This window comes from Balaenoptera borealis (assembly GCF_965194805.1).
Source record: "Balaenoptera borealis genome assembly, chromosome: 13".
Classification (NCBI taxonomy): Eukaryota; Metazoa; Chordata; class Mammalia; order Artiodactyla; family Balaenopteridae; genus Balaenoptera; species Balaenoptera borealis.
The window spans coordinates 90056130-90079779 of NC_138870.1; the positions used below are offsets into that span (position 1 = coordinate 90056130).

The window sequence follows — 23650 nt, forward strand, 5'->3', positions numbered from 1 at the left end:
GAGCGGCCGACAGTTTATTTTCAATACAGTAACTGAAGCTATCACAGGAGTTCTTAAATTTTTGGAGCCTTAAGTATTAAGCAGGGGAATCGATCTATTTTGATATATATTCTTCTTACTGAAAATATATGTTGGAGTAACTTAAACCCTGTGTGCATCAGGAGGCTTCATTGGATGACAACTCCTCTTCCAGGGCATTAACTGGTTTTTGTCTTCCTTTCAGCAACAAGCCCTCCCAGGGTTGTAACATTTGATGAAGTGATGGCTGCAACAAGGAACTTATCAAACATGACTCTTGCTCACGAGATTGCTGTAAATGAGAACTTTCAATTGAAACAAGATGCCCTCCCTGAGAACAGGTAACCTGGAGGCATGTGTTGTGCATAACCTGTGCTGCAGACTGTGTGTGTGTGTGTGTGTGTGTGTGTGTGTGTACTGCGAACACAAATTTTCACACTGATTCCTGGACAGTCTCGTATAATATCCACTGGGAGTTAACAGTATTTAGTTCTCTAACAAGGTCTTACAGTTGTTTTTAAAACCACTCCTCTAGGGTATATGTTACTCATAATCTTTAGAATTCAGCTTATATGTCTCTTCCTGAAGGAAGCTTTTCCTGACATTCCTGAGCCCACTAGACTACATTAAATCCCGTTCTAAAGACTCCTATAGCCCCCTCTACCTCCCTCTTGTTAAGATGTCTTATAATTTTAGGTTCAAAGTCTGTCTTTCCCACTTGACCAAAAGCCCCATTAATGGAGAAACTATGTCTATATTGTTTGCTCTGTCCTTATTGCCTAGCAGAGTGCCTGACATGTAGTACCTGCTCAAGAAATATTTGCAGCCTGACTTATTAAAAACTAATATTCAGGTTGTGAAAGATAAATAAATGCAGCTGAGCTGCCAAAGTGGTAAGAGGTGATCCAGAAGCCTCTGGAGGGAGGAATCACAGCTGCATAGGCACCCCTGGTTAACCTCATGCCCAAGGGATCTCTAGTTAGAGCCATGCCCTTATATCCTACCTCAGTCTTTCTGGTTTCAGTGGCTCACAGGTCCCCTGGGACAAAGAGGAGAAAAGGCTTGCAGCCATTACTGCAGGCAAATCATCTTTAGAGGCAAAATTGGCTCATGGATAACGGCACTGAATCTTAAAACTCACAGTGCCATTCATAAATTGGGAGGCATTCTCTCTGTCAGTTAAGACAACATATAATATTTGATTCCCTTCAGAACATTTTTTGTTTTAAAGCAGGAAAATAGTAAACACAATAATTTTCCTTCTTTAAAATATGGATCATAGTCCTCCTCCTGGGGATGTTGTTTATAATAATCACTAATACTTTTTAAGAGTACTGGCCAAAGTAGGTTTATCTGTTTGGTTTTCTATGGTGACTGCATTTCACCATGATCCTTTGCTTACACCCCCAGGCCAGGCCACCATCGTCTCTGACCCGGACTCTTTGTGTCCTAACTAGTTGCCCAGTCTCCATCCTTAGCTCCCGCACCATCCATCCTCCACATCCACAGGTAGCCACAGTGATCTTTCTAGTGGGTAAATCAGATTAGATCATGTCTTTGCTTAAAACCCTTCAATGGTTCTGTTACACTTAGAATAAAAATTCAAGCTCTTTAGGATGACGAGCAAGGCCCCCCTTCACTGACCATGTCTCTTACTCCTTTTCCTCCTGCTTGCTGTGCTTCAGCCGCACTGAAGCTTCCTCGCTGATCCTGGAGTACACCAGCTTGATCCTGTCCCAGGGACTTGGACCTTCTTCCTTCTTTTTTAATGTTTTTCCCATAGATCTTCACCAGCTGCTTTCTTTTCCCCATTTGGGTCTCAGCTCTAAGGTCACTTACTGTCTTACAGAAGCTTTCTTCAACCACCCCGCCAAATCGGCACCTCTTCATCATTTTGGAGCACATTGTCTTCCTCTGCCTTCCTTGTGGCTCTGAAATTGTCTTACTCACTTTCAGTGTGTTTTTTGTCTTTCTGTCTCTGCTAACATGTAAGCTTTTTGAGAGCAGAGGCTTTCTTTTCACTACACCCAAGCGCCTGAAACAGGGCCTACCACATATTGAATTTTGAATAAACATTTACTGATTAATAAAAATGAACTTTTGAAGTTAAAATAAGTATGTTTTATGAAGTACAGAAAAGACAAATTTGGAGTGTTTGTGCTTTAAATTCAAAAGTTGCAAATACAGGCTGAATGAAGGTCCTTTAGGATCAGACAGACCCCGGGGTTTGCATCCTGGCTCTGCTGTGACCATATCTGAGCCTCGCATTCTCCACAGCACTCACTCTAAATGCATGCTCCTGGGCATATAAGTGCCTTGCATGTAAGTACTTTGATACTATGGAAGATATGAATTCCCCTTCTCTTCATTTTCTGCCACGGCTAGAAAATGTGAGCAAGGGAAACAACATGTAGAGTTGGGACACATTACCTTTGTTTAAAAGTGAAATAGCATATCATTAGCTGCTGATTTTTCAGATGACCCTCCACAATCACCAAGTTGTTACTTTTTTTTCTTTTTTTTAATCAAAGCATAAGCGTTTATTATTTGTGACAAATAAGGAGACAGGGTGATAGCTCTCAAAGCACTGTCTCTTGTTACTCTTTAAAATATGGCCGACTCTCATATTGTACCAAGTGGGGGGAAGCACTTGATAAAATAAGCCAGATTTCTGATACCAGGTAGGAATGCTTATAAATGATTTGACTGATTTCATCTCCACCTCTTCCTCCCTACCTCTTCCACTCCCCAAAATTAAAAAGCTTGTAGCCTTTGGGAAAACTTAAACTCCGACATCCCTCAAGGAGCTATAAAGTTGTTTTAGCTCATTCCTGGTTGGTCCATTCAAGCCAAGTACATGAGGCTTGTAAAGGTCAGAACAAAAGTCTGTCCCAGCAATGTTTGTCTTTCTAATTGTTCTGTAATTGCTCAAGAGAGTCTCAAACATTGGAAATGGCATTTCTGTTGAATAAATCTATTCAGGCAACTAGAATAAGTTTTCACATTTAAAGTGGCTGAGTAGAATATAGTACTTGCAGTTACAGAAACAGTTTTAACTCACACTCCTCAGAAAGCTAATTTTCACTTCTCATAGCATTATTGTATATTTAGCTATTTGTACTTTAAAAGAAAAATTAGGAGATATGCTTAACTATCAAATTATGAATTCATTCACCATGCATTCAGTGAAGCCTCAGTAAACGACAAGTGCTATGCTAGGTGCAGTGGTGGGTACCTAGAAGAAGTGGCCTCTACCTGAGAGAGGTGTATAGCCCTGTGTGGGATAGAGACTTGCAAGTAATTACAGTTCAGGGAAATATGCGCTTTTCTAAAAACTGTTGTAAAATGGTGTAGGAGTTCAGTAGGGATGTGGGTTTTATTTATTTATTTATTTTAAAATTTATTTATTTATTTTTATGGCTGCATCGGGTCTTAGTTGTGGCATGCAGGATCTTCGTTGAGGCATGCAGGATCTTTTATTGCGGTGCACGGGCTTCTCTTTAGTTGTGGCGGGTGAGCTCTGTAGTTTGTGGCTCGCGGGCTCTAGTTGAGGTGCGCAAGCTCAGTAGCTGTGGCGTGCGGGCTGAGCTGCCCCGTGGCCTGTGGGATCTTAGTTCCCTGACCAGGGATTGAACCTGCGTCCCCTGCATTGGAAGGCGGATTCTTTACCACTGGATCACCAGAGAAGTCCCTGTGTGTTTTAACATACACCTATTTTAGGGCATTGACATACAGGGTAAAGCAAGGTGGCCACCTACTCTATTGTTAGCCTGTCCTAGGAAGGCTCCTGTTTCAGCAGTTTTGGTCTGGCCAACTTTAAATGGGACATCTAAGCTGAAGCTGGCAGGCAATCAAATGCATGTCTCCTTGGGCCAATCTGTTCTGTTCCATGCCACGAAACTTCAGCTGTTAAGGAAAGAGCAATTTTGCCATCTCATCCGCAAAATCTAGACCAAGTCTAAAAGTCTGTGTAGAAGAGTAGCTAGGTAAATTATAGTATCTCCTTAGGATGAAATTTTATGAACATATCAAAAGCTATAAGGTGGAAGCATTTAAAAAATCTAGGGGAGACACTTAAGACAGAATATTAAATGAAATAATATTGTACAGACTCAGTATTAAAACAATTATATTAAAACAATGCATTCATTGAACATAGGTCAAATATGTCAAAAGATTAATAATAGGATTATGAGCAATTTTTATTCTCTGTTTTTCTGCATTTTCTAAGATGTATACAATGAGCATCTTTCTTTTATAATCAGGAAAAATAGTGCTTATTTTAAAAAACGATCCATTTCATTCCTGTAGCTTGGCCGGTAGAGTGAGGCACATTGTCCACCAGGCCTTCTGGGACGTCTTGGAATCAGAACTGAACGCTGAGCCCCCTGAGTATGAACACGCCATCAAACTGTTTGAAGAAATCAGAGAGGCAAGTTGATGTCGTCTGTATTAATTAGTAATTTTCCCCCCAAAGCCTGTTTTCATGTCCTGCAAAGAGTATTGGAGACTCTTTTTGAAACACTGAGCCAGTTCAATCACCAGAAGGGTTTTTTCCTGCACCTCCTGGAATGGGGTGCAGGCTGGGAAAACAGGGCAGCGACAGGAACTCAAGCCAATGCTTAGCGTGTAGGGCAGTGGCTGTGGTGCTTCAGAGCACAGAGCCTGAGTTAGATAGACCTGCTTTAGCGACAGGCTCTCTCTTCTTAAGTCTGTCTCCGGAGTAGTTGTGAGAATTAAATCAGATGACAGTCATAGTTAACTTTTACAAGACGCTTGCTCTGTGCCAAGCACTAGATTATTCATCTATCTTTACCATAATGCTGTGAGGTAGTTATGCCTGTTATTATCTTATATAAAGAAACCAAGTTCCCTGACTCACCCAAGGTCACGCAGCTTTGAGAGGTGGAAGCGATTTGAACCGAGGCACTCCAGCTCAGAGCTTGTTCTCCTAACCACGTGCTGTGTGTATAAGTACAGTGTCTGCTGTGTAGTGAATATACAATATAGTTTGCTCATATAATATGTAATATTTCACATGTAAATATACTAATAGAGCCCATGGGGATGTTTCTATTTGCCCTTCTTTAAAGGGTTCTTTTGGAGCCATGATCTGCAACTTGTCTTTGCGTGGTTTCTCTGTAAACTTTTTGAATTTCTTTCAATAGTATTGCTTCCTTGCCAGTTGTTTTCATTCCGATAGTGTTAGTAACTTCCCATGGGAGGGGAGGGGAGGCTTTCATTCAGAAGACAGAGGTTTCTTTTTAGAGTCAGGACCCTGGAGTGCTCCTCTGATCCACCGCTCAATGCAAACTTCTGTGGCATCCGGGGCATTAAAATATGGACAGGGAGCTTGGTCATCTAGACACTGAAATTAGAAATGACAACCTTTATTCATGTAAGGATGCTGTTAATTTTTTTTCCTTTCCCTGTACAGGTTCTCCTCTCTTTTCTGACTCCTGGTGGCAACCGGCTTCGCAACCAGATCTGTGAAGTCTTGGACACGGACCTCATTAGGCAGCAGGCTGAGCACAGTGCTGTCGACATCCAAGGCCTGGCCAACTACGTCATCAGTACGATGGGAAAGCTGTGCGCTCCTGTGCGAGATGATGATATCAGAGAGTTAAAGGCTACCTGCAACATCGTGGACGTGCTGAGGTTAGCGGTTCTGCTGCTTGCATTTTCTTAGAGTACCTTTGAGTTCATTCAGAAAGGAAGTGTGGGAATTGAGGAACACAGAATAAGGGTTCCTCCTCTCCCAAAGGAACCCTTGACCCTAGGAAGAGACCACCTAAGCAAGGGACAAGTCAATCATTTATTGTGTGCATGGAGTTTTCACATTGAGTGACCCAACAAGGTTGTTAGTTGGCAGTGCTGGGCCCTAGAGGTGCAGTGATGCAAAAGGCAGATGCAGTCTCTGATCCCAGGGAGTTTACAGTCTAATGGGGAGACAGCTCTTGAACAAGGAATTACAGTTGTGATAAGTGCTATGAAAAGGGAAGTAGAGGGGATTAATGGAGCCTCCAACAGGGGGACCTAATCTAGTTAAGGATCCAGGAAGGCTTCTTCATTAGTTAGGGTACTGCTAGCTGCTATGACATGTAAACCCTGAGTTCTCAGTGATTTAACCAATAAACGTTTGTTTCTCACTCATGTCAGAGTCCGAGTCAGGGATTCTTGGTCAGGCAGCCTTCCATGTGTCATTCAGGGACCCAGGCTCCTTCTCTCCTTGGCTCCACCCTCGCCCAGCTCCTTGGAGTCCTTTACATTCAGCTGGTGAATGGGAAAGAGATCATGAGGAAGGCATATCCAGTGTTTAACCACCTAGGCCCAGAAGCAATGCATTACATTGACTGTACCTAGTCCCGTGGTACCACCTACATTGAAGGTGGCCTGGGAAATGTGGCTGCTGTCTGGAAACACATTTCCCAGCCGCACATCCACACCGCAGGAAGGCAACACGGACCTTTGGTGGTCGACCAGCTATCTCTGCCACAGCTTCCCTCAGGAAGTGATGTGTACAGTAAGATCGTAAGACTCTAATCTGGCTGTGTAGACAGTAATTTCTTTGTGATCCCAGAGGAAAGAGGAGTCTGCAGTACTTTTTGCCATTGAGGGGAATTCTTCTCCTTTTTTTGTGAATACAGCCACATTGAGAATTAAGTTTCATGTAATAGTATAGGAAAGGGAAGGGAAAAGGAAGCTGGTTTGCATATAATGGGTTACTTACTTTGTGACTCTGGGAAAGTTGACAACCTCTCAAAGTCACACTTTCCCCCCCTGTAAAATAGGCTGAAAGTATCCTTAGAGTTGCACTCAGCTCTGGCAGATTGAGATTCTCCAGTTGTAGAATCCTTGCTTTGAAGGATTTTCTGTGGTGTTCATCTTCCTCATGTATTGAGCACCTACTGGCTGTCACTCTCCTCTGCATTTTGCATTCATTATCTCATTGACTCTTCACAACATCCCTCCAAGGTTGATCTTGTCCCTTCCTTTCACAGATGAAGAAACTAAGGCTCAGAGAGATTGAGTAACTTGTTCCTGGCCACAGAGCTGGTCAGTTGTAAAGCTGCAATTGAATACAGGGCTGCCCAACTCTAAAATGCAGTGTTTTTCCCCTGTGCTTTACTGCCCTGTCCTTTCTTTCCTTTTCTTTTCTTTCCTTAGGAACAGAAACAATGTATACTATGTTCAGACTCCATAATATTTCAAATGAAAATTCCTTCTTGAATCTTTTTTGTCTCATTGTTAAGACTCATTGTTTATGCTTCTTAGTGTCTATCAGTTTATGGCTGAATGTAATGGATCAGCTGGAGGTATATTTGCTAAAGCAAATACTCTTGAGATCTCTGGAAGAATACATTTGGAATGCATGTATAATGCCTTTTGTGAAAAGTGACATTGTCAAAGTGATTGGGATTTCAAAACCATTTCGGGGATGTTTATATTTTCCAGCCGGTACAATTAGTAATAGTTAATGAATTTCAGATTGATTTCTTAATCACCTAACTATTTTAACCCTAAAATTTTTAGACAAATATTTCATGTCCTGGACCTCATGAAAATGGACATGGTCAATTTTACAATTAGGAGTCTGAGACCACATCTTCAACGCCAGTTGGTAGATTATGAGAGAACCAAGTTCCAAGAAATTTTAGAAGAAACTCCGAGTAAGTACAGTATAAGTGTGTATATATATTGAAATTGAGTAAAAATATGGTATTTTTATTTTTGACATCTTAAATAGTATCACTAAAGACTTTTGGCATTTCTGTTCAACATTTGTTTAACTTCTAAAATTGACATCATAAACTTATAGCTGTTGACTCTGACCCAGGAACTGTGCTAAGCACTATTCACTTTTTTTTTTTTTAATTTATTTATTTTTGGCTGCATTGGGTCTTCGTTGTGGTGCGCGGGCTTCTCACTGCGGTGGCTTCTCTTGTTGCGGAGCACGGGCTCTAGGTGAGCGGGCTTCAGTAGTTGTGGCATGCAGGCTCAGTAGTTGTGGTGCACGGGCTTAGTTGCTCTGCGGCATGTGGGATCTTCCCAGACCAGGGCTCGAACCCATGTCCCCTGCACTGGCAGGCAGATTCTTAATCACTGCGCCACCAGGGAAGCCCTTCATACATTTAAAAAACAAACAAACAAACATTTATTAAGCACCTCCTGTGTCCCAGACACACCTTGGGTGCTATGGATAGAACAAAACAGAATAAAGCTGCTGCCCCCAAGGAGCTGACCTTCTAGTAGGCATGACAAACAAAAAACATGTATTGTCGGATGTGTTATTAAGTGCTATGAAGAAAAATAGGATAAAGGGACGGATAGTAACAGGACAGGAGTGAGGGTAGGGGGTGTTTTTTCAGATGCGGTGGACTGGGAAGGCCTCTCTAAGAAGTAACTATTTGAGCGGAGTTTACAAAGGAATGAGGAAGGGTCATAGGAAGATGTGAGAGAAGAACATTCCAGCTAGAGAGAACTGCACCTTCAAAGGCCCTGCAGCAGGAACTTGCTTATGAAATTGGACAAACACAAGGCAGACTGTGTGGCTGGAGTGGAGTAGGCAGGAGAGAGTGGTAGCAGATGAGGCCAAGAGGTAGGCAAAGGCAGGTCACAAAGAGCCTTGTTAGGAAATGAGAGTAATTTAGATTTCATTCCAAGTGTGATGGGAAGTCACTGGAGAGTTTGAGCAGGGGAGCAACATCTGATTTTGATTTTTTAAGTATACACTGGCTCCTGAGCAGAGAACAGATTGTACAGGAGCAAGAAGGGAAACAGGGGTACCAATTAGGTGGTATCACAGATGGTGGACTGGTCCAGGTTGTAGTGGTGGAAGTAGTGCGAAGAGGTCAGGTTCTGGTTGTATTTTGAAAATGGAGTAAGAAGTTTTGCTGAAAGTTGGATGAGAGAAAAAAGAGAGTTGAGGGTGACTCTAAGCAACTGGGTGAAGAGTGATGCCTGTTAGAAAGATGGGAGAGACCAGGGAAAGAAGGGTGGGAGATGGTATGGAGTCAGCATTCAATTTTAGATGTGTGAAGTTTGAGATCTTGTTTGACATCAATATGAAGATGCCAGGAGGCATTTAGATATAAGAGACTAGAGTTCAGAGGAATGGTGGGCACTGGGGATATACATCTGGGAGTCATCAATATCTTTATGGTGGATAAAGCCATGGAACTGGATAGTAGCTAACATGTATAGAATGCTTACCACATTCTAAACACTTTACCTGTTTTAACTGATTTAATCTTTACGAAAACTTGAGGAAATTACTCCCCATTTTATGGATGTGGAAACTGAGGCATAGAGAGGTTAAATCACTTGCCTCCACAACACAACCTGTGAGTTACAGAGCTGGGACTCACCCCAAGCAGTTTGACTCCACGCTCTTATCCACTCCATGCTCTTATCCACAGTATTATACTGGATGAGGTTACCTAGGGAGTGAGTGTAGATACTGAATGGGCCTGACCTGGGACTCTAGAGCATCTAGAGCTTGAGAAGAGGAGAAGGATCCAGCAACAGAGACTGTGACAGGGTAGGAGAGAGGTGAAGACAGCCAGGAGAGGGTGGTGTCCTGTAAGACAAGCGAAGAAAGTGTTTCAAGAAGGAGAACACGATCAGCTGCGACAAGTGCTGCTAAATGGTCAAGAAAGATGAAGGCCAAGGCTTGACCATTGGATGTGACTGTGTGAGGATCCTTGGTAACCGTGATAGGAGCAGTTTCAGTGGACTAGTGGGCATTAAAACCGGACTGGAAGAGACGTCAAGAAAGAATGGGAGTAGAGGAAGTGTTACCTCATTGAATCCTCACAGTTGCTCAGTGAGAGAGGTACTGTTATTCCCTTTGTTTCACAGGTGAGGAAGCTGAGATGCCAGATGTTGGACAGCTGGCAAGAGGCTGGTTAACTGCTTCCCTCATTGGCAAACCCTTGACAGCAGCCTCTGGGCTTCGGTTAACCACAGTCTAAGGCTGGGTTAGGTGATGCACCCACCCCACCCTACCCCTCATGGACTGAGCTTTTCTGTCAAGATAGTCAATATGATAGCCTCATGTAAACAAAGCCAAACAGATGCCACTTTAAAAGGGGCTCCAGCAGGCTGGAGCCTGTCCAGGGAAGAGGGCATGGGCCATGGAGGGTGACAGAAGGAACAATCAGTGAAGCTGGGCCCATTCTGCTTGATAACAGGGAGACTCAGGTGGGCCATGAGCACTGCCTTCCCTGTCGATCGTGATTCAGGGCTTTGGTTAAGCTCTGTAGGGCAGACTAGGACCCATGGGAGGGAAGCAGCAGACAGCCAATTTTGGCCTTCCTAGCAGCTGGAGCTGCTGTTTTAACTTTGGAATGGGCCTCTCTATTACTGATAGTAGCCCATGCTAGCTAACATTTTGTTTGAGCACTTATTGTGTGCCAAGTCCTTACTATGTGCCAAACACCGTACATTTATTAGCTCATTCAAGCTGCACAAGTCACCCCATGAGGCTGGTACTGTTATCACCTACTGTTTATAAAAGAAGAAACTGAGGTTAAGGTATTTACCCTAGGTGACTGCTAGTAAGTGGTAAAGCCTGGATAACCCAGCTATGTCTCTGCCCCAAAGCATGTGCATTCAACCACTATGCAAAACTGACTCTCTCCAGACAATATATCGACTATCTTGGGGGGATTTGCAGAGGGAGCTCTAGCATCAAGTGACAGATATGACTAGATGACTTCTAAGGATCCTTCTACAACAAAAATTCTGTGACTTCAGAGCTATATTGTTTTGGCTTCAAAGGCAGAGAGGGATTATGGGACATAGAACCCTACATAGAACCTGGATCTGAAACCTGAACTATGATAACCACATTCTTAGCAGCATTTTCCTGAGATTCATTGGTTGGTTTCATTTGTGTCCCTGTATATGTGTATATACACATGTGTGCAAATGTCTCCATGTCTTGAGTCAAGATAGCCTGTAATTTTGAACAAATTCCTTACTGTAGGGTTGAACTACAGCTTCGTTCATCTCAAATGATTTGCTTCTCTCCTTAAAACCCAGGCTTAGTGACTTATATTTCATTTGCATCTTTCACATTGACTTGGATATTTCCAGAGATTTAAGAATAGAATAAATCCAGCTGTGCAAGTAGGTCATTGTTGCCCAGATCTAAATATGTTCCCAGAGAAATCAAGAGTCCAGGAAGCAGAGTGTATGTCAACTATTAATTATATCCTCAAGTCACTCTGCCAAAAGTCGGCCACTGTGCCCTAGTATCAAAATAAGAGTCTTACAGTATTGCACAGAAGGACAAAAGTGTTGGATTTTTGTGTGTACATGATTTTTATAAAATAATTATTGAGAAAATTAATACAGAGAAGCACTCTGGGTTTCTTAATTGACTCCCCAAAAAATTGTATTTTGCCGACAGAGAGATTTTATATAATTGCCCTATTAAAATATACCCAAGAAAGCCTTAGGCAGTGGTTGGGTGAATGTATTAAATGTCAGCAAAGTAACCACATTAGATCCAACAACCAAATTATCTGTAGAAAGAATGGCACATTACCCCTGGGGGGCCAGGCCACAAGTACTTTTTCAGATACTCAGAAAGAAAAGGTTTTATTTATTTAGATAATCTCTTATATCTGATAAAATGTTCTCAGGAACTTCATTTCATGTGATTCAGAAATCCTTATGGGACATAAATGTTTTTCAGAAATATATAAAACTGCATTATGATTGTCTTTGCCTGGCACCCAAGGCATTCCGGAAATGTTTATGAAACACTTTAGATATGAGCAAGCTGATGCTCAGCAACGACCTGCCCAAAGACAGAGCTGCACAGCTGAGAAGTAGCGGAGCTGGGACTGGAAGCCAGGTCTCTCATGGCCAAGTCGGGAGTAAACCAAGCTGCTGCTTTGGCTCCTTTCTTTGGATTTTTCAATTTTGTGTTATATCAGCTGGGGCATATCGCAGGCAACAGAAACTAACTGGCTGATTTAGCAGAAAAGGAAGTGAATGGAAGGAGTGGGGCAGTTTACAGAAAAGCGAAAATACCTGAGTCTGCGCAAGGCCAGAAACCGGGAGGACATCAGGAATCTGGGGAGGAGAAAGCAAGGGAAAGTTCCGAGCTCCATCCTCAGACGGTTACTGTGCACTTCAACATGGGCCATCCTTGAACGCTGTGGTCATCATTCAGAGTCCTAGGAAGGAGTCTGATGGGCATATGACTCAGCGAGGCCAACCCCTGGTCAGGGAGGTTGCCTGGCCATGGGACCTCTAATTGATGTTCACAAAAAGAAAGCATGGCGTGAGGGAAAATGATTTCTCAAAATCAGTACCAAAAAAAAAGGGAAGGTGAGGTGTTGCTAGGCATAAAAGAGTGGATGTCATGGATAAGAGAACTACATTCTTCTAACTGAAAATTGGGGTATTTGCTCTGAATATTTTCCAGAATATTGAGAATAGAGGCCATCTAAAGCTTTGGACAACATCAGGGACTCCCATCCATGTATTCTGCACCATTCTCCTAGTTTATTGAATGGTGCCTGTTCAGAACTGTACAGACCAAGAGCTAGCCTGGCCATCCCCCAAGTCCAGGATGTAGAGTCATTGTCTTTTTAAGGGTCACTCAGATTTCATGCTTAGGTACCATATTAGAAGTCGGTAGAGAAGGGAATTGTATTCCTTGATGCATCCATACAGGGATACCCTTGATGCATTCATCTCAGAAAGCTCAAATACTAAACTCATTCATACCAAACTGGCAGAGTCCACAGGGCATTCCCTGGACTGAATTCTCTGAAGCACTAAATAGCACAGTCGATGGCTTTTATGTAATGTAAATATTTACATGTGTGTTTTGTGTTGGTAAAGCTTTATGTGACTTTATCACATAGGTTGTTTGCTAGGTTTTTGCCTTAGACTCGGTGATTAGTTGGCCAACCCATAACCCATATCTTTTTAAAAAATCTTTATCGAAGCATTCAATACATACAATAAAAACACGCCAACTCTAAGTGTATAGTTCTGTGAGTTTTGACTAAAGAATATGCCCATGTAACCACCACTAGAAACAAGAAATAAAGCATTTCTGTCACTCCAGAAAGAATCCTCAGGCCCCTTGCAACCAGCCTCCCCCCATCGAGGTAAAACTGATATAATTTTTATCAATGTAGATTAGTTTTGCTTCTTTTAGGACGTCATATTAAATGGAATCATACTGTATGTTCACTTTTCTGTCTAGCTTCTTTCACTCAACATAAGGTTTTTGCTATTCATTCATGTTGTTTTGAGTATCCATAGTTTATATTATTGAAAGTTATCCTATTATATTGTAATCCTATATGATTACATACCTCATTTATCCATTTACCTGTTGATGGACATCTGTGTTGTTTCTGGTTTTAGGCTACTATGAATAAAGCTGCTGTGAACATTTGTGTACCAGTCTTTGTGTGGGCATGTGTTTTCATTTTCTTGGATAAACACCTAGGAGTGGAATGGCTGAGTCATATGGTAAATATATGGTTAATTTTAGAAAAAACGGCCAATTATTTTCCAATGTAGTTGTGCCATTTTATACTCACCATCAGTGTATGAGAGTTCCAATTGCTTTACATTTTCACCAACACTAGGTATTATCAGTCTTTTAAATTTTACCCTATATATATTTATAGAGAATGTGAAAGTATCTCATGTGGTTTTAATATACATTTCCCTGATGACTAATGATGTTTAGCATCTTTTTATATGCTAAATGGCCATTTATTTATCTTCTTACATGAAGTGTCTGTTCAAATCTTTTGCCCATTTTTAAATTGGGTTGTCTTATTATTGATTTGAAGAGCTCTTTATATATTGTGGAAGCAAGTCCCTTGTCAGATTTTTGTGTTGTGAAACTTTCTTCCCATCTGTGGCTTGCATTTTTCATTCTCTTAACCCTATCCTTTGGAAAGAAGAAGTTTTTTATTTTGATGAAGTGCAAATAATCAAAATTTTCTTCTATGGTTTGTGCATTTAGTGAATTGTTTACAAAATCTTTGTATATCCTAAGGTCATGAAGATTTTTTTTTGGGTGTTTCTTCTAGAAGTTTTAGACTTTTAGGCTTACGAATCATTTCAAGGCAATATATTTCAAGGTTCAAAATTTTCCATTCATATATCCAATTCTAGAACTATTTGTTGAAAAAGACTATCTTTTCTCCTTTGAATTGCTTTGGCATTTTTGTTGAAAATCAATTGACCGTACATTTGTGAGCCTATTTCTGAACTCTTTATTCTTCTTTTAAATTGAGATATAATTTACATACCATAAAATTAAATTTTAAAAGTGTATAATTAAGTGTTTTTTAGTATTTTCACAAGGTTATGCAACCATCACCAGTATTTAATTCCATAAGGTTTTCATGCTTCCAGAATAAACCTCAAACTCATTAGCAGTATCTCATCATTCCTCCCTTCCCTTAGCCCTTGACAACCACAGTTCTACTTTTTGTCTCTATGGATTTGACGGTTCTGGACATTTCATATAAATGGAATCATATAATACGTAGCTTTTTGTGTCTGGTTTCTTCCACTTAGTATTGTGTTTTAAAGATTTACCCATGTTGTAGCACATATCAATACTTCATTCCTTTTTATTAGACTCTCTAGTCTTTTCCATTGATCTATATTTCTACTCTTAGCTGATACCACACTATCCTGGTTACTGAGGCTAAGTCTTGAAGTCAGATAGTGTTAGTCTTCCAACTTCATTCTTTTTCAAAATTGTTTTGCCTATTTTAGGTCCTTTGAATTTCCGTATGCATTTTTTAATTAGTTTATCTCGTTCTGCAAAAGAGCCAGCTGGGATGGTGATTGGAATTATGTTGAATTGACATCTTAATAATGTTGAGTCTACCGATCTGTGAACTCAGTATCTCTACTTAAATCTTTAATTTATATCAGCAATATTGTTTTAGTTTTAGTGTACTGGTCTTGTAATTTTTTTTTAAATTTATTTTATTTATTTATTTTTGGCTGCATTGGGTCTTCGTTGCTGCGCGCGGCGTTTCTCTAGTTGTAGTGATCGGGGGCTACTCTTCATTGTGGTGCGCAGGCTTCTCATTGCAGTGGCTTCTCTTGTGTGCAGAGCACGGGCTCTAGGTACATGGACTTCAGTAGTTGTGGCACGTGGGCTCAGTAGTTGTGGCTCGCCGGCTCTAGAGCACAGGCCTAGTAGTTGTGGCACACGGGCTTAGTTGCTCCACGGCATGTGGGATCTTCCCAGACCGGGGATCGAACCTGTTTCCCCTGCATTGGCAGGCAGATTCTTAACCACTGCGCCATCAGGAAAGCTCCATTTTGTTACATTTAATCTCATTTTATGTTCTTCTGGTGTTATAAATGCTATTTTATACAACTTTTTGTTTTCTAGCATATAGAAATATAATTGATTTTTGAGGATCGACTTTGCATCCTGAGACCTTGCTAAATTAACTTATTAATTCTAATAGCTTTTTGGAGTATTCCTTAGGTTTTTCTATAGTATATACAATCATGTTGCCTTTTATTTCTTTGGATTATCTTATTGCACTGACTGGGACCTCCAATCAAATGTTGAATAGAAGTCATGAGAAAGGGCATCCTTGCTTTTCTAGCAGAAGAATGTTTATTGTTTGACCATTAAGTATGATGTTAGCCGCAGCTTCTCATAGATGTCATTTTTTGGGGTTAAGGAAGTTTTCTTCTATTTCTAGTTTGTTGAGAATTTTTATCTAAATAGGTCACATATTAAACTTGTTCACATGCTTTTTCTGCATTTACTCAATTGGTCATATTTTTCTTCTCCTTGATTGTGTTAATGTGGCGAATTAGAGTGACTGATTTTTTTTCTAGTGTTAAACCAAGCTTGCAATCCTGAGATGTTTATCCAATCACTTGGCCCTGGTATATTATCTTTATCTTATTGCCTTTCTAATGCTTCCTTAAGGATTTTTGCATCTGTATTTATGAAAGATGTCCCTCTGTAATTTTCTTTTCTTATAATGCCATTGCTTGGTTTTGGTGTCAGAGCAAAGCTGCCCTCATAAGATAAATTAGGAAGTGTTCCCTCCTCTGCTTTCTGAAAGAGTTAAAACACCCTGTGTCTTCCAGTTTGATTTGCATGCACAGTGTATATTAGTAAACATTTTACTGCATGACAGTTGAAGGGAAAGATATCTTCAGGCATATAGGACCAAATCAATTTGTCAGTCTAAAGGAGACTATTTGAGTCAGTACTTAAGCCCATGGTTACCTCCAGAGATGGTGAATTAAATAGGAAACCTACCGGGTCTCTCATGCCAGATATAGAGAGCAGAGGCTTTTTGAGAACCTACTAAATGACAAGTACCACTGGAAAAATGTTTGATTAGTTTCCAACGCAAAGGGGTCTGCCAAGACAAGGCCAGATATCTCACACACCTATCAGGTTGTGCTATGAGCTAAGTCAAGGGAAAGCTATATAAAAAATAAACGTCATAGGCTTGGACTCTCAAGGAGTCTCATTTTCATATCACTAGTAATATTAAAGGCACATGAACTATTTAATAACTTTTTTTAATAAATAGAGAAGCTGTTTTTCAGGTCAGCTATTTAAGAGAAATGACAGCCAGATCAAAAATTCAAAGGCAGATGTGCCTCAAGAAGGCAGTGATAGGGCTTCCCTGGTGGCGCAGTGGTTAAGAATCCACCTGCCAATGCAGGGGACATGGGTTCAAGCCCTGGTCCAAGATGATCCCACATGCCACGGAGCAACTAAGCCCGTGCGCCACAACTACTGAGGCCCGTGCACCTGGAGCCCGTGCTCCGCAACAAGAGAAGCAACTGCAATGAGAAGCCTGTGCACCGCAACGAAGAGTAGCCCCCGCTCGCCCCAACTAGAGAAAAGCCCACGCAGCAACAAAGACCCAACACAGCCAAAAATAATAAATAAAATAGATAAATTTATATATTAAAAAAAAGAAGGCAGTGATAAGGATGGGTCCATACAATCAAGAAAGGCTTCCCATAGGAAGAGGCTGGACCACTAAGGACTGGCAGGATATAGATTGAGAGAACCAGAGATAGTTTCAGGGGGGTTAGGCCAAGCCTTCCTGGCAGGAAACAGGAACATATATTGGTGGGGAAGTGCTCTTGGGCCTCCACTGCCCCTGAGAAATTCTTAGGTAAATGCACCTGTAAAACCATTGCCTATTGTTCTGTTTCTCTCTCCTGGTAGATAAGGAGGTTTTTGAGTATAGGGACTGTGTTTACTCATCTGTGAATCCTCTGCACTTGGTATAGTATCAGGTGTATAGTAGGTGCTCGGTTGTCATTGAAGAAATGAATGGAGAGGCTCTTCTCCATATGAAAAACCGAGGGTACCAGTGCCTCATAGGGTTGACCTCGATTTTGGAGCCACATAGAACAGTCAGTGTACTAGCTTGTGGGAGTGAAATCTCAACAGACCCCTTAGAGAAAAGCCCATGTTTCCCCCTAAACTCATGCTCTTTCCACTTTACCAGTTGTACTCAATTCTGGCTACATATTAGGATCACCTAGGGTGTTTAAACACAGATGCCTGAGCCCCATCTCAGACTGATTAAATCAAAATCTCCAAGAGCCAGTGCCCAAGATCACATTTCTTTCTTTTTAAAGTTCCCCAGGTGATTCTACAATCAGCCAGGATTGAGAACCTCTATGCTACACTGTTGCTTTTGTTTGAGATAAAGAAATGGGCTTTTAAATCTGTCAGCTGTAAATGATTAAGCTTGCAGCATAAATGCTTATTACCACCATATTGTAATTATATCCATGATGGTTTCCACTGTTTCTGTCTGTTGGGTACCTTTTAAATAAAAGACTGCAAGTCTTTTACATCTTTATAAACAGAACTGGGAAAACCAAGAACAACATTTGCCAAGTGAGGAGAAACAAAGTTGTGAAATTCTGGGGGTGGTGTTGCTTAAGTGTGGCAAACTGAGCTGCTCATAAATTACCTCTGTTTTCAGGGTGACTATTCTTTATTTTGTTCTCTGGGTCTTTTTAAAAAATCTGCACCTGTGTTCAGTCTGCATTTTTAAGCAATCACCACCTTATAAATTCTACCAAATACATAATTTTATAAGAAATGTGGTATAAAAAGCAATTTATTTCTAGGGAGAAACCTTAGAACTGGGTCTGAAGTAAAATAAAGTGTGCACACCAGGATGCTGGGAAAGGCATAGCTCTACTCAGACATTCTGAGGGGTCTGGAACCCAAAAATGTTTAATCATCAGTGCCTTTAATCTAAATACCTTCTCTGCACAAGACTCAAGGTCATGTGTGAGCTGGCCTGTCTATCCATATCTGATGCCATGTGCTGCCACTCTCTCTCCCGCCTAGTTCTTTATAGACCAGCAGTACAGATTTGCTTGTAGCATCCAAATTACCATATTTTCTCACTATTCCGGGTCTTTGTGTGGGCTCTTCTCCTAGCCTGGAGTGACAGCTCTTTCCTCTGTTTGCCTTGTATCCTGAAGTGTCACTTATGGAGTTCTTCCTCTTACAGTCTGTCCTGGACAGCCTCTCCTCCCTCCACTCCTGCTGTGTCTTCTAGTATTCACTGTATTCTGCTGTAATTGTGAGCTTACAGGTCTGTCTGCCCATCTGGACTCTAAGCTCAGCTCCTTGAGCGCCATGGCTGTCTTGTCATTCATGCCCAGCACCTAACCTGACATCTGTCATGTGGAATGCACAAATGAAGGAATCCATCAGCTGTAGGACAAATATGTGGCCTTTGCACTTGCAGGTGCTCTTGATCAAACTACAGAATGGATAAAAGAATCTGTACATGAAGAATTACTTTCTCTTTCTGAGACTGCTTTAACTCCCGGGGCCAAAAACAGCTCCAAGCCAAGCCTGAGCCCTACATTGGTGCTAAATAATAGTTATTTGAAATTGTTACAGTGGGATTATCAGAAAAAAGAATTACCAGAGGTGAGTGATTTTTTTTTTTTTCCTTCACTCAAGTTTTCCAGTATTCTAATTCTTAAGTTCAAACTGTAAATCAGCTGGTCTGTCTGTGTTGCATGTGATTTAATGGCTTTACTGAAATCAGATAAAAATGGGAGTTTGGATGTAACATTGCTTATTTTACGTGTTCATGGTGTTGAGCTTCCCTTACTATTTTTACATTTTAAATAAACATTCTAGACACTCATGACAGATGGAGCACGTCTTCAGGAACTGACAGAAAAGCTGAATCAACTGAAAATGATTGCCTGCCTGTCCCTAATCACCAACAACATTGTGGGTGCTATTACAGAAGGCCTACCTGAGCTTGCAGTCAGGCTAAAAAGGATTGCAGCTGTTCTACTTGAAGGCATGAACAAAGAGTAAGTTCCAAGCATTTTTATCTGCTCCCCTTGTATTCAGGGTCTGCATGTGTTTCAGAGAATGTGAATAACCTTGACATCTAGATGTGATATTCGGGACTGTGCTTTAGAGAAGCTTAGCTCACACCTTCTTCTTCTAGAATTTCTTTTAATATCACTGAAGGCTTAGATGTCCCATCATAGGAAAGGAGAGGTCTTTTCCATAACAAGTGCCAGGGTGAGTATAGTGTTTCCACTTAGGATGGGTGTGTGCAAAAGCTCTTCTTTGACAGTGTTGTGGAAAAAACCAACAAAACCCAGAAATCCACCACGCTCAGTGTTTAGAACGCCCTATCAAAGAGGCTTTCTGATTCACTTGTTCCAACTCCATAGGTTTTCTGCCATGAAATGTTTACCAGCTTCACTGATCCAGCCTCTGTGAAATCTTCAGAGTGGTGACATCTCTGTCCTTCAGAGGTGCTCTGCAAGTCCAGTGAAAGTTTTGTTTTTGCCAAATTCATTTCCCAGTATCAAACCTTCATTGAATACTAGAATCCCATTTCAATTTTGCATTTAGATCATCCTATTGGGAATCCTGTCCAAGTTAGAAAATTCCTAGTCTTAGCCAATGGCCAGATGTTTCCATGGGTCTCATATGGGTCAGCTCCTCTTGCTGGTTCCCCTTTCAGGTGTTTTCAGGGACTTTATTCCTCTCTTTGAAGGGAGATACACCCAACCTCCCATCCTCCTGCCCATTACTTAGAGAGCACATAAATGACTTGATAAAATCCTAGAATATTAAAAGCCAAAAGAAGCCCAAGTGGTTATAGCATCCAAAGTTCTCATTTTGACCTGAAGCTCAGAGGGAGAATAGGATTTGCCTTGGGCTGCACACCATGAAAAGGACAAGCCAAGGCCTGAACCCTGGCCTATGTCAAGGCCCTGCCCTTTCTACTAATCCTGGTGCTAACTTGCCAGGCTCTTTTATTTCACGTTCCAGGACCCAAGACCTATAATAAAAAGAAACCTGCTCTGGCTCTGGTTTTGCAATAGATCTTATCTTAGCATGTTCCCACACTGGGTAACCATTATTTTCCAGGAATTCTAATTTATTAAGCCTTTAGTGAACCCCCAGTACTGCTTAAGTATTAATATAAAGCACATAGCAAAATGGTTACTAAGAGGACAGGCTTTGGGGTCAGACAAACCAGGGTTTAAATCCTAGCTATGCTACTGACTTGTTATGTACCATTGAATAAGATCTTGAATCACTCTGAGTCTCACCTCCTCATTTGTAAGAAGGGAATAATTGTACCTACCTTAGAGTTAATGAGAACTTAAGATGACTCATGTGAAGCACTTAGGGCAGGTGTCTGGCACATGCTAAGTGCTTGATAAACGTTAGCTTTTAATAACTACTTAGTTGTTAAGTCATCTTCTTTATAGTTGTTCTGCCTATCTGATTATATTATTGTTTTGTCTAATTCCCCCCACCCCATCCCCCCATCTCTTATCCTTTAATTCCCATTTTGCACAAAGTTGTCTTAAAGACCCTTTCTGAATAGTGAGCAGCAATTTTCCATCATCATTCCCCAATAGTGTGGATCCAACAAACGCTGTTTCTAATTACACCTTTTTCCTTACCTGTTAAATAACCTACCACTAACTACTTTTTACAATTTTCTGGACTGTATATATTTGGGATTACTGATCAGTTACTTGAAAGTAACAATGCGAAGGAGTTTCTTACCTTTCATCATGATAGGTCAAGAGTTTTAGGTAACTTGTCTTTATGGTATTGGCTTCTGAATATCTTCATTTCTTGTTTTTGATTGGTGTTAGAGATTTACTGCTCAGGCATGGATAAAGGAATTGATAGTACATCATTTTACAAGCACATTAAAAAAAAAAAATCTATGAATGAATCCACTCAGACCAGAGGGTTTATTTTAAGAAGTAAATAGGTTACTTTTTAAAGAACCTACTCTTTCCCTTTCTGATAGCCCTGCCTGAAGATGGGGTTGCAGACTTATTTTCAGAGACCACATTTTTCTGTCTGTGCTTTCCTATTTAAACATTACCCACAGAATTGGGTGGTTTTAAGCATTTACAAATCTGCTACATATAAAGGATGGTTGGGAGGAGTTACTATTTTCTAAGCTCATTCTAATAGAGGTAATTATTGTCTGTATAAGGGAAAATTGGTAGACATTTGAAATAAGTTGGTATATTTTCAAAACAACAACAACAACAAAAATCCTGCTAAATAAAAACTATCCCTGATGGGATTTTTGTTTCACGTTTTGTAGGACCTTTAACTTGAAGGAAGTCCTAAATTCTATCGGTGTTCAGATTTGTGTTGAGGTAAACAAGACCCTGATGGAGAGAGGTTTACCTGCTCTAGATGCTGAGGTTCAAGCTAATCTTGTAGGTCAATTCTCAAGCATTGAAGAGGAGGACAATCCTATCTGGTCCTTGATTGGTGAGTCTTCATATTTTTATTGGTTTCTGCTTCAATTCCAATTTGCTTTACCATGCTGGTTTTGGCTAATGTTAAGTGTCAGTCAAATTTTAGTCTTAAACAGATTACCTGCTTCTTTTGGTGAGTGAATAAATATTGAAAATATGAAGAAAGCATTAATATTTTCAAAGGTTTGGGACTCATTGCTGCTTCTGTGTGTATATGTAGCAGAGTGGGGGGATGTTTCAGAGCCTTCTACCTTACTACCCAGCCGATAGGTTTTTATGAAGAAAATAACATCATGCTGCCAGTAATGTTAAATTCCTAGATCAATAGAGCAATCCAAACCAGCTGGCAGTATGTTCACAGAAAGTAGACACGGGCTTTGCTGGGAGCTCACCTGAGTGAGCTGAGGGCCCTATGTTGGTCAGGCTTAGGCAGACAGAGTTAAAAAGACCCTGGAACTGAGAGGCATAGTGGGTAGACTTTTTTTTGTACTTGATTGCTAAGAAAATGAATATCTTAAGGTCAAGTTGTATTGGTGAGTTGGGGAGAATGTATCAGTTAGGACTTTTTCTATTACTTGTGACAGAGAACCTAAGCTTCTAAAGTGGCTTAAGCAAAAAGGGAATGTATCTGCTCATATAACAGAAAAGAGCAGGGTGGGATTGGCTGCTGGTACAGCTTAATCAGAGCTTAAACTATGTCCTGGGCGCTGGTTTCTCCACTTTGGTCCCTCAGCACTGCCTTCCTCTGGGCTGGCTGTCTCCATGGATAGTCTCTTCCCAACATAGCAACATGACTTCAGCTCCAGCCTACATCTTTCTGTGTTTAAATCAAGCCAAAAAAAAAAAAAAAAAAAAAAGGAGTCAGTTTCCCTCCCCTCTTAGCTCAGACAGTGACCCCAGAATTGAGTCTCATTGACTCCAGATGGTGGTCATGTCCCATTGTTGACTCAGTCATGGTGGCCAGAGGGGAAGAAACTTAAACTTGAGACGTGTTCAATTCCTGGAGCCAAGGTGAGTCAGCTTTACCTGTAACACCTGGTCTGAAACTAGGGAAGAGATCGTTTTCCCCCAAACAAGATCAGGGTGCTGTGGCCTTAAGAAGGGGAAGAGGGCGATGTGGGACACAAAGCAAGTGTCTACTGCAGAGGGTGAGGAATGGACCAGACAGGGGAAAGAGTGTGGCATTCGAATATACTAACATTCCGGGACTAACCTGCAAGTTTTCAAAGTACAGCACTGACTTCCCTAAGAATACAAGTATTTGTTATTATTTAGTTGAGGCTCTTAAATAGTTTCTCTCATCCTTATCCCTGGGGACACGGGATGCTGGAGATCTAGGCCACCCAGGCCACTTAATAGCTCTAGGCTTCAACCCCACCCCCAAGAAAAGAGCCGTCTGGTGTGTAGCATGTGGGCTGCTGAGGGGTGACGTGTGAAAACAGTAACACAGCATAATCGCAGCTGCCTGTGGCTGAGCCCTTCCCTGCGTAACCTTCACTGCTGACATGCATCTCATGGCCTGTAGTCTCCAGCTGTACACTAACACCTGGGAGACGGTGTTCCCCGGAGGAAGAGGGGCAGGCCGTCTGCAGTCTCTGCCACGTACCAAGAGACCCCCCACTAGTGCACAGGCCTCACGAGGACGGGGCGCATATTTGCTCACTGCTATTTCCCCATACCATGCTGGGCCCAGAGATGACCTTTAATAAATATCTGTGGAATGGGTGAATGCATGGAGACTTAGAGCAGGTAAGTAACTCTCACCTGAGGTCGCATAACTAGCAGGTTGCAGAGTATGGCTTCTTCCTGAGCCTCT

At 41.3% G+C, this 23650-nt stretch overlaps 1 protein-coding gene across 5 annotated transcripts in view; it reads left to right on the plus strand.

Annotated features, from left to right (window-relative positions):
* The window catches only part of TCP11L2 (t-complex 11 like 2), a 45876-nt gene that overhangs the window by 11696 nt on the left and 10530 nt on the right, over nucleotides 1-23650 (plus strand). For 4 of the 5 annotated variants that reach the window (XM_082349918.1, XM_082349917.1, XM_082349920.1 and 1 more), the window contains 7 exons: nucleotides 224-359; nucleotides 4330-4450; nucleotides 5456-5676; nucleotides 7552-7688; nucleotides 18801-18988; nucleotides 19205-19386; nucleotides 21675-21847. In XM_082349918.1, coding sequence (XP_082206044.1) covers nucleotides 224-359; nucleotides 4330-4450; nucleotides 5456-5676; nucleotides 7552-7688; nucleotides 18801-18988; nucleotides 19205-19386; nucleotides 21675-21847 — 1158 coding nt within the window. Of the gene's footprint in view, nucleotides 1-223; nucleotides 360-4329; nucleotides 4451-5455; nucleotides 5677-7551; nucleotides 7689-9879; nucleotides 12072-18800; nucleotides 18989-19204; nucleotides 19387-21674; nucleotides 21848-23650 lie in introns of those variants that run through there. The other variant, XM_082349921.1, reaches the window with a different exon arrangement.